General features: G+C 41.2%; 2 protein-coding genes across 6 annotated transcripts in view; both read left to right on the top strand.

The window, feature by feature from the left end:
- LOC121062904 lies at window positions 1-2,183 on the top strand. Its single transcript, XM_040543206.1, has 2 exons — window positions 1-1,221; window positions 1,450-2,183. The coding sequence occupies exons 1-2, from the start codon at window positions 241-243 to the stop codon at window positions 1,543-1,545; spliced, it is 1,077 nt and encodes a 358-aa protein (XP_040399140.1). The 5' UTR covers window positions 1-240; the 3' UTR covers window positions 1,546-2,183.
- Window positions 2,184-7,098: 4,915 nt separating this feature from the next.
- The window catches only part of LOC121062899 (nipped-B-like protein), a 222,442-nt gene continuing 216,114 nt past the window's right edge, over window positions 7,099-13,426 (top strand). For all 5 annotated transcript variants that reach the window (XM_040543198.1, XM_040543196.1, XM_040543197.1 and 2 more), the window contains exon 1: window positions 7,099-9,877. The gene's annotated coding sequence lies outside the window, so the exon portion shown is untranslated. The remainder of the gene's footprint in view (window positions 9,878-13,426) is intronic.

The raw sequence follows: 13,426 nt of genomic DNA, 5'->3' as shown, positions 1-13,426 counted from the left end.
GATGATGTAATTCTAAAAACCACTAACCTATTGAACCCAGCAGTGTTTCTAGGAACAGCTACGGAGGAAGGAGACCTCAGTCATGATTGTGTGGAAACCATCGAACATACCTATGCCAGCAGGACAGACTTAAAGGACCAACCTCTGGAGAAACCGGATTGGGAACTTTTCACGGATGGAAGCAGCTTTGTGGAAAACGGAACTCGCTATGCAGGATACGCGGTAACTACGTCAAAGGTAATGATTGAGGCAAACTCCCTACCTCCGGGAACTTCAGCCCAACGAGCAGAAATAATTGCCCTGACACGAGCCCTGGAACTAAGCGAGGGTAAGAATGTGAATATATGGACAGATTCGAAATATGCATTTGGAGTAGTTCATGTACATGGGGCATTATGGAAAGAAAGGGGAATGCTATCCTCACAAGGGACTAATATAAAATACCAAGAAGAAATATTGAAAGTAATAACAGCTGTACAGAAACCCCAACAGGTAGCTATAATGCATTGTAAAGCCCATCAAGGAGGGGCGTCAGAGATTGCAGAAGGTAACAGACTGGCAGATTTGACGGCCCAGAAGGTTGCGCGCGAAGTATGGAAAGTAATGGCTCTAATTCCATCAAAGATAGGCCTTTCTTGTTCTAATTTACCTAAAGACCCAAAGTATTCGGCAGAAGATGAGAGACTTGCGAATTTGATGAAGGCTCGGAAGAATTCTGACGGATGGTATGTGACTACGACAGGGCAAGTCATAGTGCCTCCTGTAGTAATGGGAGAAATCTTACAAACAAAACATAACGAGTGTCACTGGGGTGCAGAAGCAATGGTGACTTATTTGAAACGGGGTGTCATCTCGGTACACATGTTAACAATGGCAAAGTCAGTAATGTCAAAGTGCGAGCTTTGCTTAAAGAATAATCCGGTAGCAAGGAAACATGCTGAGATGGGAAGAACTAGGACTGGGATAGAGCCTGGAGATTACTGGCAAATTGACTTTGTGGAATTACCTAAAGCAAGAGGCTACAAATACCTATTGGTAGGGGTTGATACTTTCTCAGGATGGCCGGAGGCCCTTCCCTGTCGCACCAACCAAGCAAAGGAAACGGTAAAATGGTTACTACAGGAAATAATCCCTAGATTTGGTGTACCGTTGGGTATTTCTTCAGACAGGGGACCACATTTTATTGCCAATGTGGTTAAGGAGGTTAGTAGGTTACTGGGAATTACCTGGAATTTACATACCTCATGGAGGCCTCAATCTAGTGGTCAGGTAGAGAGGATGAACCAAACTTTGAAAGGGCAATTAAGCAAAATTTGTCAGGAAGCTAAGATACAGTGGCCACAGGCCTTACCAATAGCCTTGCAATGGGAGTAATGTACTCGTGTGTAAAGGGTGAAATAGTTAGGAGTAGTGCATGGAATCGCCGAATAATGAGAGTCCTTACCAAGGATCACCCAGAACATCCTGTCCCATTTACTCCACCCCCGCCTTATAGTACTAGCACTAATAAGTAGGCATGGAGGTATCAATAAGATAGTAGACTAATAAAGATGTATTAAGTTATACTTACTAACCTCTACTAACCTGATTCAACTTAATAATAATGAAAATACTTGCCCTCGGTATGAGTGAAGTATTTTCAAAGGGGGGAAATGTTAGTGTTGGGGAAAACCAAATGGATGTTTTAATGTTTCTTAGGTGACGGGTCATAAAATATAGATAAGCATTATCAAATGTATTTACATTATCAAATTTATCTATACTAAGATATTTAGGGAGTATACCGAGCAGTCAAATAAATCCTTGAAAGGGACCCCTGTGAGAGAACAGGTACAACCTGACCTTTGATAAGAACCTGAAAATGCTGAAATGAGTTGAACCAGAACCAAGGAGCGGAGAGAGCATGCGTCGAGTGAGAAAGGTGAAAAGTTTAACAGAGAGGAAGACTCCTTACTTCATCTGGACGACCACCTGGACGACCACCAGAGAGCACCACGCATGTGCAAATGGGAGGAGAGCTAATTGGAATGGAATGCGAGGCTGATGTTGCAACCTGTAATGAATATGTATACCTTACGTAATATTGAATGTATAAATAACGATCGGGATGTAACGGGACTGGAAGCCAGATTTGGGCACCTGCCCCAGCTTCCAGCGCTGAATAAAGCACCTTCATATAATCACTTGGTGGTTATGTGGTTGCTACGCTAACAACCATGGCAAGTTGCCGTGTCGCGTGTTCACAACTTTAGTGGGACTACCCCCCATGCTGCCCAGCGCTGAATAAACATACCTACTTTACAATCTTACTGATTGTGGAGTCCATTTTCCGCAAGTCAGGCAGAGGTGAAGTGCTATAGGCTGACCGCAGCCCCCATTTCCCCATTCCCCTGCACTGCTTGGGGGGAGGAGGTGGAAGAGGGTGGATGCGGGAAGGTGTTTTTAGTTTATTTTCTTTATTTTTCAATTCTCTAGCTTGTTAGTAATAGGCAATAAATTTTACTAATCTCCCTACTCTAAGTGTGTTTTTCCCCATCCTTATCTCAACCCTTGAGTCCTTTTAATTGTATTTTCTCCCCTTGCCCTTTGAAGAGGGGGAGTGAGAGAGTGGTTGTGGTGGAGCTCGGCTGCCCACATGAGTAAAGCCACCACAAAGAGGTAAGCAATACTAAGGGACCTAAGCACCAACTGGTACTTCAAGCAAATGAGTTTAAGTCTGAGTTAACTCCTCCTCCTTAGGGCTGCAGATAGAGTATTCTTGTAGATTTAAAGTACAGGTTTTGAAGCGAAGAAAAGCTGGGAAAAGCTCCTAGTTTAGGATTTATTTCTTATAAAAACAGGATTTCAAAATTAGATAGACCATGGAGGGAGAAATATAAATCTTTTTAAGAATTAGGTTCCTAAGTGAAAAATCATCTGAGATCTTGTGTGCTCCTGGTCCCGGTCCTGCTATTTGTACTCCTGATCCATTTATTGTCATGTTTCTGAATTGTTCCCTAATTTGAAGTGTAGTTCTAAGAGGTATATAAACCCAGGCTTGAGCTATCTGGGCAGTCATACGGACTGCTGTAGGATATGCATAGCTCAGCACCAGGTCAGTGCCATTTAGATGACAGTTGATTCAGTGCCTGTGAGATTTCTAAAGTTGGAGCCATATATATACCATGTTTGTATATAGCTCTAAGTATTGGCTAATTTTCCTTTCCTACCGTCCCCACAACGTTTTTGTTACTAACAAGTTATCTGCCTTGGTGGCACTCTATTCAGACTGGTGATGTGACTCAAACTCTTGCAAGGCTGACTTTTGGGAAGTTCTTAAGTAAGTTCTTAAGAACTGTTTTTAAGCGTGACAGAATCGTGCCTGTATTTATATCTAGTAAATACTGTACTTTTCTGAGTAAGCTTTGCATTCAGCTGAGGGACTGTTTATATGGGAAAGAACAGAGAATAATTTAAGGTCCAGACTCCTTCTAATAATTAATTGTCTGCCATGCATATCTTTACTCTGCTCTAGGTGTCCTAGCTAAAGTAAACCTAACACATACTTTAAGGAAAATCAAGTGTTTCAGGTTGGGAAACTGTTTATAGTATTACAGTTTTCTCCTCCAAACAGGCTTAAAAAATAATAAAAAGCAGCTCCTGTGAAACAAAATCAACAGTACTAGAAAGGGGCATCTATTCTGCTCTATTGTGCTGTAGGAGGACTCCAATCTACTTTAATTGTCCAATACTGCACCCCAGAGGTAATAGAGCATTGACAACTTTCTAATATGGAAGAAACTGAAGCATAATGTTTCAGTGCCCTTATGGCCTTTAGTGCTTATTTTGAGCACCATCTAGGACAATTCTGACCTTTCATAACCACCGGTGTCTGATGGTTAAAAAGTGAGGAAGTACTGGGATATGTCAGCAGTTTCTCATTGCAGTATCTCCTGAACATGCATCTTGGCTCTATTTTGACCCTAGCTCAAGAACTGCTCCAACATGGGTCCCCCGCAGGCGTTAGCTCCCACCAGATCCCCTGCTCCTGTGAGGACTCTTCTCCACAGGCTACAGGTCCGGCCCAGAGTCTGCTCTGGCGGGGGCTCTCCACACGCCGCAGGGGAACTTCAGCTCCAGCGCCTGGAGCACCTCCTCCCCCTCCTTCACTGACCTTGGTGTCTGCAGGGCTGTTTCTCACTCCTCTCTCTCCCAGCTGCTGTTGCACAGCAGTTATTTTCCTCCTGTGAAGCAAAGACAATGGAAAACTTTGTAGTACTTGTCATACAGCATTCATCACTACATTCATCACTGTTGTAGTCCAGCCTTAACACCAGATTCCCAGTGATTTGAGTACTTAAATTTAGGATGATAGCTAATGATTACATTCATATGATGAGTTGCCAACATTTTGTAGGAAACTTTCTTTCAACTACTCGAAATATATACAAAATTAATGTTAATATTTTTATCTTACTGATGCATCACATTTTAAAATTCTGCTCAGAAATACATACTACCTATAAATAACTAATAGGTAAATATAACAATGTTTGTGCATCTCATTAATTACTTAAAATGACATGCAACTGTATGTTACACCAGCCCTTAAAGAAACAAAAAGTGGAAAAGTGCACTATATTTTTCATTCATTCTAGAGAAAAAATCAAATGACAACAAGCAACCTCTATGAAAACATTGGTGCTAGGTGTGCTTTTACTATATTATTACATACTGTCTATAATTTATGAAGCTGAGTAACAACATGTAGCTGTTAGGGAAGTTAATATCAGAATGAAGAGGGCAAAGAAGTCTCTCCACTATTTTCAACAGTGCACACACACATATTGTCTTTGCAAGTAGGAAGCTTTTTATCTCAGTACAGTTATAAACAACAGCAAGAGAGGTACCTACAAGTAACATTTTGGTTAAAAGTGTTTGAGAAATATATTTTGAACACAGTATTGACTGCATGAAGATCTTTAATTCCTGCTTTTTAAAATTACATTAAAAATACTGAATTATTTGTTCCCTTTGAAGAACAAGAAATGAGTCGCAAAATAAATGACTGTGCAAACAGTTTAGATTTATGGGAGCCCAGTCATTTATTTAGAGCAAAAGACACATTCTCCTTTGACTTCGAAGGCATCAGGATTAGGTTCTAAAGCTTTACGCTGAAATTTGCAGTTCATTTTCACAACCAGGTGTGGATTTATCCGGGGATTTTAGATAGCTTCGCTCTTGTGATATATGGAGTAATAATTCGTGTCAAGAAGATGGTTGATGTTAATAAAGAAGGGGGAGATGTGGGAGTGTGGCCATGGGGGTCGACAAGGGGGACTCTTAACGATGAGGCCATCAGGAATGTAAAGAGTTTAGAGGGAACAAAGAAGGGTGGATTCAGGAGACACCATGCCGTCTCGGGTTGCTTGTTCTCCAGCCGTTAAGGCATGGAAGTTGCTGGGTGTTTGCTGGTTGCCGGGCAAAGTTGTTCGACCAATGAAGAGTTAGTGGAAAAGGACTGCTGTGGGGCGAATGGTATAAGAGGGGAGCCTGTCCTCGATGTTCTCGATGATGAAAAAAAACAGGGACATGAACAACAGGAACAGGCTAACAGAACAGGGACCAGGACAGGAACAGGGACATTGATCGCCTAATGAAGATAGGTTCGGCCAAACTCAGCAAACCGCTCAAAGAAGCTCGTATAGAAAGTCGCTGGAAATAGGCGCACCGGAGCTGGAAGGAAGCTCAAGCTGAGAGAAGCGGACCCACGCACACAACTGCCTCTCGCTGGCCGAAGGTAAGCAGTTGCGCATTATGGGGAATCATACGTCCTTAGAAACAAAGACTGTCCTGGTAACCTTACAGCTTATTCAGACAGTTTATGATCCTGAAACATGGGACCAAATTGAGGTCAAGGTGTGGGACTCTGCTACTAAAAACGACAAGGTTGCGGTGGGATTGCTCGGCACCTGGCGAGCAGTCTCTGAGGCCTTAAAGAGCCATGTGCGACCACAATCAGAAACGTGGGGTTTGCCAGATAGTGAGGGAGCTGCGGGCTCGTCCACCGATCCTTCTGCTACACCATCGGCCCCCCGCCGCTACTGCCATCGCAGGCCTTTGCTGTTACGCCCCCTGGTGACCTGAACGTTCCTTTTGATCCAGGCCCTATAGGCCCTGAAAAGGAGCCGGATCTGTTTCCCTTCGATCCGGGAGGAATAGGATACATAGGGCCCGAAGGCCGAGTTGCTTAACAACTTAAAGCGAGACATATTGTTCCCACGACTAGCCCTGGAATTCTCCGGTGTTTGTAATCAAGAAAAGGAATGGAAAATGGAGACTGTTATATGATCTGAGAAAAATTAATGAAGTCATGGAAGATATGGGAGCACTTCAACCGGGATTACCAACTCCAACTATGCTCCCCCAGTCATGGACATTAATAGTAATAGACTTAAAGGATTGTTTGTTAAACACTTGCCAGAATTCGGAAAACTTTGCCATGTTTATGTTTCAATTGATACCTTTTCTGATTGTACATATGTATAGGCGTACTCGGGTTTCTTATGAATATGTAAAAGCAATGTTCTATATATTTAGAAAGTTCGACGGCTGTGTGTGTGTGTTGGTAGAGCGTAGACTCCCCGCGCACCCAGCGCTGTTTCGACGGTTGTGCATGCGTGTTGGTAGAGCGTAGACTCCCTGCGCGCACCCAGCGCTGTTTACTTGCCTTTTATAAATACTATTAAATTCAGATTGAGTTGTATCTTCATTTATAACACCCTCCATACTGCCAGCAGCTTTGTTTAGTGCAGCGTACACTCCTTAGTGTGCCACAGTCACGGTTGACTGCATACCTCCTCCCACACAGATTAGAACTACCTCCGCCCCATGACTAAGGCCTGGAACAGAAATAAGGTTTAAAGTCTCTTTTGATATGTTTTCTGATAATATTCTGAAATACTCATTTTTATCCAATTTTTGGCTATTTCACATATAATGAGATACACCCCATGCATACTAAAATATTTTTAGTAACGTGAGCTTTCATTCTGCAATCATTTTTTGTGAGTAGACCTTTGAAGACAAAAGGAATACAGGGAATCACTTGTATAAACACAGGTGAAGAATTTGAACTTTAATTTTAAAAATTGGATTAAAGTAATATCTAAAGGAATAAAAAAATAATAATTTAATATCCCTTAAGGAAAAAAAATCCTAATTTGCTCATATGTGTTACAATAACACCTTCTAAACCAGCTAATAAATTAGTTGTTTTCTCGTGCAGGTAGTAACATCATAGTATTCAAACAAAATAGCCATTTCTACAAATTCCTTCAGTTAAACAAGATTTTAAAAGCATAAAATGGGCCAGTGACATTCTCACTGGAAAATTCTGACTAAAACAGAATAGCCAAATAGGTGTTTTGTCTTACCACAATGATTGCACTGGCTAAGCCATATTTGATATGGAAGACACCTGGCATTTGAAAAACAAAATTGCAGTATCTAAATCACCAATTAAGAAAAAAAATCTTTATATAAATTAATGAAATCACATAAAGATTCCAACAACATGAATCGGTAACAATAAGTTAGAAGTAGATTGAAATAGTATTCCTGGGCCAACTTTGTCATGTTAGAATAACATTTTCCTTTGAATTCACAGGTGCCTAAGTCCTGTATGTCCATACATGCGTGTGGACTCTAAAGAGGTAGTTTATTAAACTTTAGTTTATTATGAAAAAAAAAAAAATTTCCCCCCTGATTTACAGAGTTGCACTGTATTAAATTAAGCACAAAGATTTATGAACATGCTTCATCTACTACACCAATTTTTCTCCTTTATTTCAAATGGATATCTTGAAATTTTAAATGTATAAACAAATATAGGATTAGGACCTTTTATATTAAGTTGCAACAAAGGTATATAATACATATTTTCAGAGCCTGGTTTACTCCATCTCCATTAAATTTACATGAGCATATATACACATTAGATATAAGTATTTCCAGTACTGAATTACCATATTCTCCAGTGCCATTTTCATTTCTGTACTTTCAAACACACTTGTAAATTGAACTTTGATTCATCCAACATTACAAATTTAATAGTTAGGCTTGAGGGATGCATTTAAAATCTGCCTTAAAGACAGACCATTATACAGAAAATTATAAGACTGAAAAATTCAAGTGCATTGGTGTAAGATATTATCTCTTTATCCATCCAGAACTTAAAGGGTGTGTTTATGTCACAGGATATTTACAGCTAGTTGTGTCCAACTGCATGACTGAATCCTGAAGTCCACAGATGAGCAAGGCTTCCTTTAAACATCAAAGGATTTTTGTCCAAGTATTGAGCACACATTCACAGCAGAAGCGAGTATGAGAAGACATAGTTAAATCATTAAATGTAAATGCTTCTTCACTATTATCCTGTGGTATGATTATTCAGTTTTGCCTGTACAGAGGATAAACAAAATCTTTCAGACTAGGACATTCTCTTTCTCCATACAGTCCTTCACAACCCAGAATTAAAATATCTCCAGTAAATCTCGTGGTGGTGGAGAGCATCAACCTCCAGCATAGGACCCTTCACCTCAACATCTGCATTTTTCCCCGTGCTCGTCCAAAAAGGTTGTTTTTAAAAGCCACTCCAGTTCGATATGTCCACCTGGAAATTCCTCACCCCGACATCACTTTCAGCATCGGGTGTTTCAGTTCCTGCGACACAGCCTCTTAAAATCCACAGAGAATGACAGTAAACAGTGTCCCAGGTCTGCCACATCTCACTCGCTGGGCCGGAGGGGGACTGCCACCTTTGTGGTTTCATTGTAAGGCGCGTTTTTAAGTATGCCTCCTGCGAGGTGGCATTTTGCAGTCCTCCTCCCCACCATCCTCAAGGAAGACAAAAATAAACCCAAAACATGTTTTTTTTTTCAACGGTCACTTCTTCACGAATCGCTGACTGCCTTCCTCTCAGCGCAGGTCTGAGCGTAAACTCCGATCACGTTTCGCACACCAGAAGGGAAAATAAAATAGAAACTCAGGCGGCAGCCGCAGAGGTGGGGATGGGGAGAGACAACCGCGCAGCAGAAATTCAGTTGTGCCCGCCGCCGACAAGCGCGGCGAGACAGAGGGAGTCTCTCCAGCTGCGGCAAAGCCGGGAGGGGAACGACGCGGAGCAGCGCAGTGGCGACAGCGGAAGCGGTGCTCGCTGACCGAGCGAGAAGGAGGCGGTGAAGGGAAGGGGGAGGCTGTTAGTGTTTGGCGCCGGTGGAGGGAGTCATTCCTGCAGCTGCACTTCCGGTCGGCATTTTGTTCTGAGAGGGAGCGAGAAAGACATACACACAGGATTCGATCCTTTCCTTTTCCCTCTTCCTCCTCCTCCTTCTTGCTTCTCCTTTTTCCTCCTCCTCCACCTCCCCCCCCACTTCTTCCCCCTATCCCCTTATCCCCCCTCCCCCCCCCCCCTTCTCGCTCGGTACCGACTCACCGTGCCTAGGCTGTCCCCTCCCCCGTCCTCCTGCACTCGCACGCAGAGCGAGCGGCGGCCTCTTAGCAGCGCTGTCCCCCCCCCCGCTCCCGTGCGGCTCGGACTGTGTCTCGGAACCGGTTCGGCCCAGCTCGGCCCAGCCCGTGTTGATGTTGTGAAGTAGATTTGGGGGAAGGGATTTGTCTCGGTCGCTCACCCCCCAGCTCTACATGTTCGCTGCACTGAGGAGACGGAAGAGGAGCCAGCCCCCCTCCCGGCCCGGATTATTGTTGTTATATTATCTCCTCTCCTCCTGCTCCGCGGCGGCGGCCTAGCGGCGACGGCTCCTCTGAGGAGGGAGGGGGGTGGAATTCTCTCTCCCTTTCTCGGATTCTCGTTGGATTCAGACGCCGATTTGCTCAGGTAATCCCTCTCCTTGTCTCCCCTTCTCCCTGCCCTCTCCAGCAACGGGCTGGGCCTCACAGCCCAGGCGGCCCAACGCTGCAGGTAGCAGAGGGGATTAGCTGTTATCCGGGGTAGAGGGGAATAAGTGGCAACCGGAGGTGTTTATTTCGCAGCTCCCCTTTCTATTCACTCGGGTTTAGCGGAGGAGATTGGTTCTTCCCGGGCTGCCGGGAGGCCTAGGCCCGGTAGAGAGCGCAGGCCCGCCTGCCGACCCCTTTACTCTAGCTCGGGGATTAGGAAGATGAAGCAGCTTCTCAGTGACAGGCCTCAACCCGGAGCTGAGAAGGAGGAGGAAACAATAGTTACCTGCAAACGTGTACCGATCCTGTTCCATATTTACAGCTAGGGCAAGTAAGTTCCTTGGTGTAAGGTCCCAGTACAGACAGGCCTCTGAACAGAGGAAGGAGTAAGTGGAGGAAAGGGGCAAGAGAGACAATGTAAATACCTAGCAACAAAAATGTCTATCTTCACTATTCTCTTCTCCTTCTAACAAACTCAGTTCTGAACATTCAAAAGTTCGAATGCACATGGATTTGTAATGTGCAAATGTTTGATCTCTAAGATAACGATTGGTTAGTGTGTTAATTGCTTCATATATTTATAGCATAAAACTAGACCTTGTGGGGAGATTGACAAGACATGGGCACCTGCAGATCCAGGAAATACAGATAGACAAGCATATGTACTAAAATCAAAAGAAATACTATCTTGTTTTCTAACAAACAGAAAATGGGAAAGGGGTTGTATGTCAAGTGGTACATTTATGGCATTTCAGGGGCCAAGATGAAGATGAGATCTTACCCTAAGTACTTGAGAATCAAACTTAAATTTAATTAAGCGAAAAGTGAGGAACGTTTAAAAAGTGTCATCCTTTCTTGTCAGGCCATGTCACTGTGAGATCCTGAGGTTGTTATTGGCTGTTTGTGTCCATGATGTTTGAATATGTAATTAGGTGTCATTTTAACAGGTCAAATGTGTTTTGTAATTGACTGTTGATTAAGTGTCGGGTCTTTATAAATAAATGGTAGCTAATTTTCAGTAAAGTAAATCTTGGACTTACTGCGTGTTGGAGTTGAGAGTGTTATTAAAAATTGAGGTAGGTTTAAAAACACCCTATGAACTAATAAAAATACTCCTCCAGAAATTATGTAATTGAGGGAAATCTTAAGATACCAAGTTTCATCTTTCATACAGAAAGGAAACTTATAAATGACAAACAATCATCAACATTTTATAGTCTGTCTTTTTAAATAAGTTCTTGAGTTGTTCAGGCAGATCTATTGTAATCACGAGTGGTTATTGCGTGTAATAAAGTAACTTTGTGGGATATTGTGTTTAGAGTCTTAAAACTGCATTATGCCTCTGAGTGCCCTGATACATGTTTAAAGGGGTGAAGTTAATATAGCTGTCACGTAGAAGGCATGTTTTTAATGCTGTAAATCCGTGTAGTAGTCAGTAGCGTGCCCATGATTTGTATTGGTCAGGGAGCAGTTTGAATTTTAAAAAGCCTGACGATCCTGCTGAGTCCCAATCCCGGCCTCCCTCCCTCTACTAATCTTCCATTCCTGTCTTTGTGCTGCCTGGTCCTGTTAGACACTGTTTGCAACAGGGCCTTAGGCCTACATACGTGGAGAAGAACCAAACCGTTTACGCTTAGAAAAAACAACTTTTTATTTTTAAACCTCGTGAATTGCTGAGGGAGCCATTAGTTGTCTCAAACTGTCCCTATTTCTGTGTGTAGCTGAATTGTTGTTTTCTTTTGGCATGTAGTGTGCATAGGGGTCGGGTGTAATTCTGCTTTGCAGGAAAGAAAGGACTGTGCAGAAGTAATTGTAGTTCTTGGTTAGTTTTCATCATCAGGAAGCAATGTTAGCTGTAGCATTTCGTTGTTTGTTTAAAACAACTCTTTTTTTTAACAAAAATGCCTTTGTTAAGCTAACAGTGGTGAACTTCTCTGACTTATTTTTCATTTAAGTAGATTTTATTTAAGTATGAGATACGAGCAGGAAATGAGCTACTGTAGTTATTTAGTTCCTGTCGAGTTTTATGGCTTTTTTTTTTTTTTAATCAGAAAGTATACACTTTTTTGATATCAAAAATAGGCGTATTTACAGAGGGAAACTTAAGATGCTGGCTATTTGTGATTTATAATGAGGTGGGATATTTTGTTCTTTTGAGCCATATATGGTTAATCCTGAATTAGTTACATTATCACAGTTTATGTAGTTGTAAATTTCTTTATATCGAACAAATATGTAATGGAGAAATGTAAGGTGGCTTTTTTTTTTTTTTTGATTGTATTTATAGTACATTTAAGTGTGCGTGTGGGGGAAGCTCGACTTATTTCACTTTCATACATCTCTTACCCTAGCATTAGGAGTTTAAATTGATCCAGTGTTTGTCACAACAGCTAGTTGCTTAAGGTTGTAGTTATTTTATTCATGTTATGGAATTACAAAATTAATTATTCTTGAGGTGTTAGCTGTAACAATTATTTTAACTGAGAGAGGAAAAAGGAAAATATTTTCTTATGGTTATCTTTTGTGCTTTTGACTACCTTGTACGCAAGAAACAAGTTCAAAACATACAAGTTTTTTTCTTCTTTTCCTCCCAACTGCTTAAATGTTTTACATGAAGTTATTCCAATAAAAAACATTTCCCTGAAGCTTTTGCTATCTTGTAAAGCTGATTTTTATCTTTTTTAAAAATATTTTTTTAATAAAGACATAAAAACAGGCATACCACTAAAAAAAATATTTTTTACATTTAAAGTGTTTTCATTTGGATTTAAGAGAAATACAGAGAAGGATCAGAGAAGCAATATTATACTGCTAAAACAATTTGCGGATCCCTGTTCTACATAAGACTACATGTACCCCAGTGCAAACTCATTACATGTTTGGGACTCCATGGACAATAATGTTCATATGTCTTTTCTTGCTGAATCAAGGTAATATGTAGTAATGTCTTTAGGTTAGAAAGGTTAGGTTGTTTTTTGTATGATGATAATTATAATGCTGCTTTAATCCTGAATAGTTCATGTATATATTCCTCTATAATATAAATAAACTATATTTTGAAGGATACTAGATGAAAAAATAGTGTGAATTGATTTGAGCCAGTTTCCTATTGCAATTTTCTGTGTGTTCAGTGGTAAATGTGTGGTATTTTTTGTGTGTGTATTATATTACGAAGTGTTAAAATCATTCTTTAAATTCATATTAATATTAACTTCATAAATATTATACAATAAATGTAAAGTTAGTGGACAAGTGCCAGTAACTAGAAGGAGAAATTATACTCCTATTCTGAATATCTAGACCTAAGAAATAAATTGTTTTCAAAATCAGAACTTTACGCTCTCTAGAAATTATTCCAGAGGAATATATTGTATATATATGCATTGACATTTTGACAGCAATTATGGACGTAATTGGAAAAATATGAGCTGTGATAATTTTAGAGTTTAGCGTCTGGTAGGTGTGAGGTGGATCATCCAGTGTTAGA

The sequence above is a fragment of the Cygnus olor genome (genome assembly GCF_009769625.2).
Source record: "Cygnus olor isolate bCygOlo1 chromosome W unlocalized genomic scaffold, bCygOlo1.pri.v2 SUPER_W1, whole genome shotgun sequence".
NCBI classification, from domain to species: domain Eukaryota; kingdom Metazoa; phylum Chordata; class Aves; order Anseriformes; family Anatidae; genus Cygnus; species Cygnus olor.
Note: the sequence above shows the minus strand (reverse complement) of the source record. Positions and strands in the feature narration are given on the sequence as shown.

Excerpts from the sequence above, each read along its gene's own strand:
- LOC121062904 (XM_040543206.1), top strand. The coding sequence starts at position 241 with ATGATTGAGGCAAACTCCCTACCTCCGGGAACTTCAGCCCAACGAGCA. Across the intron at positions 1,222-1,449 it reads AGGTTAGTAGGTTACTGGGA|ATCACCCAGAACATCCTGTC; the intron begins ATTACCTGGAAT and ends TCCTTACCAAGG.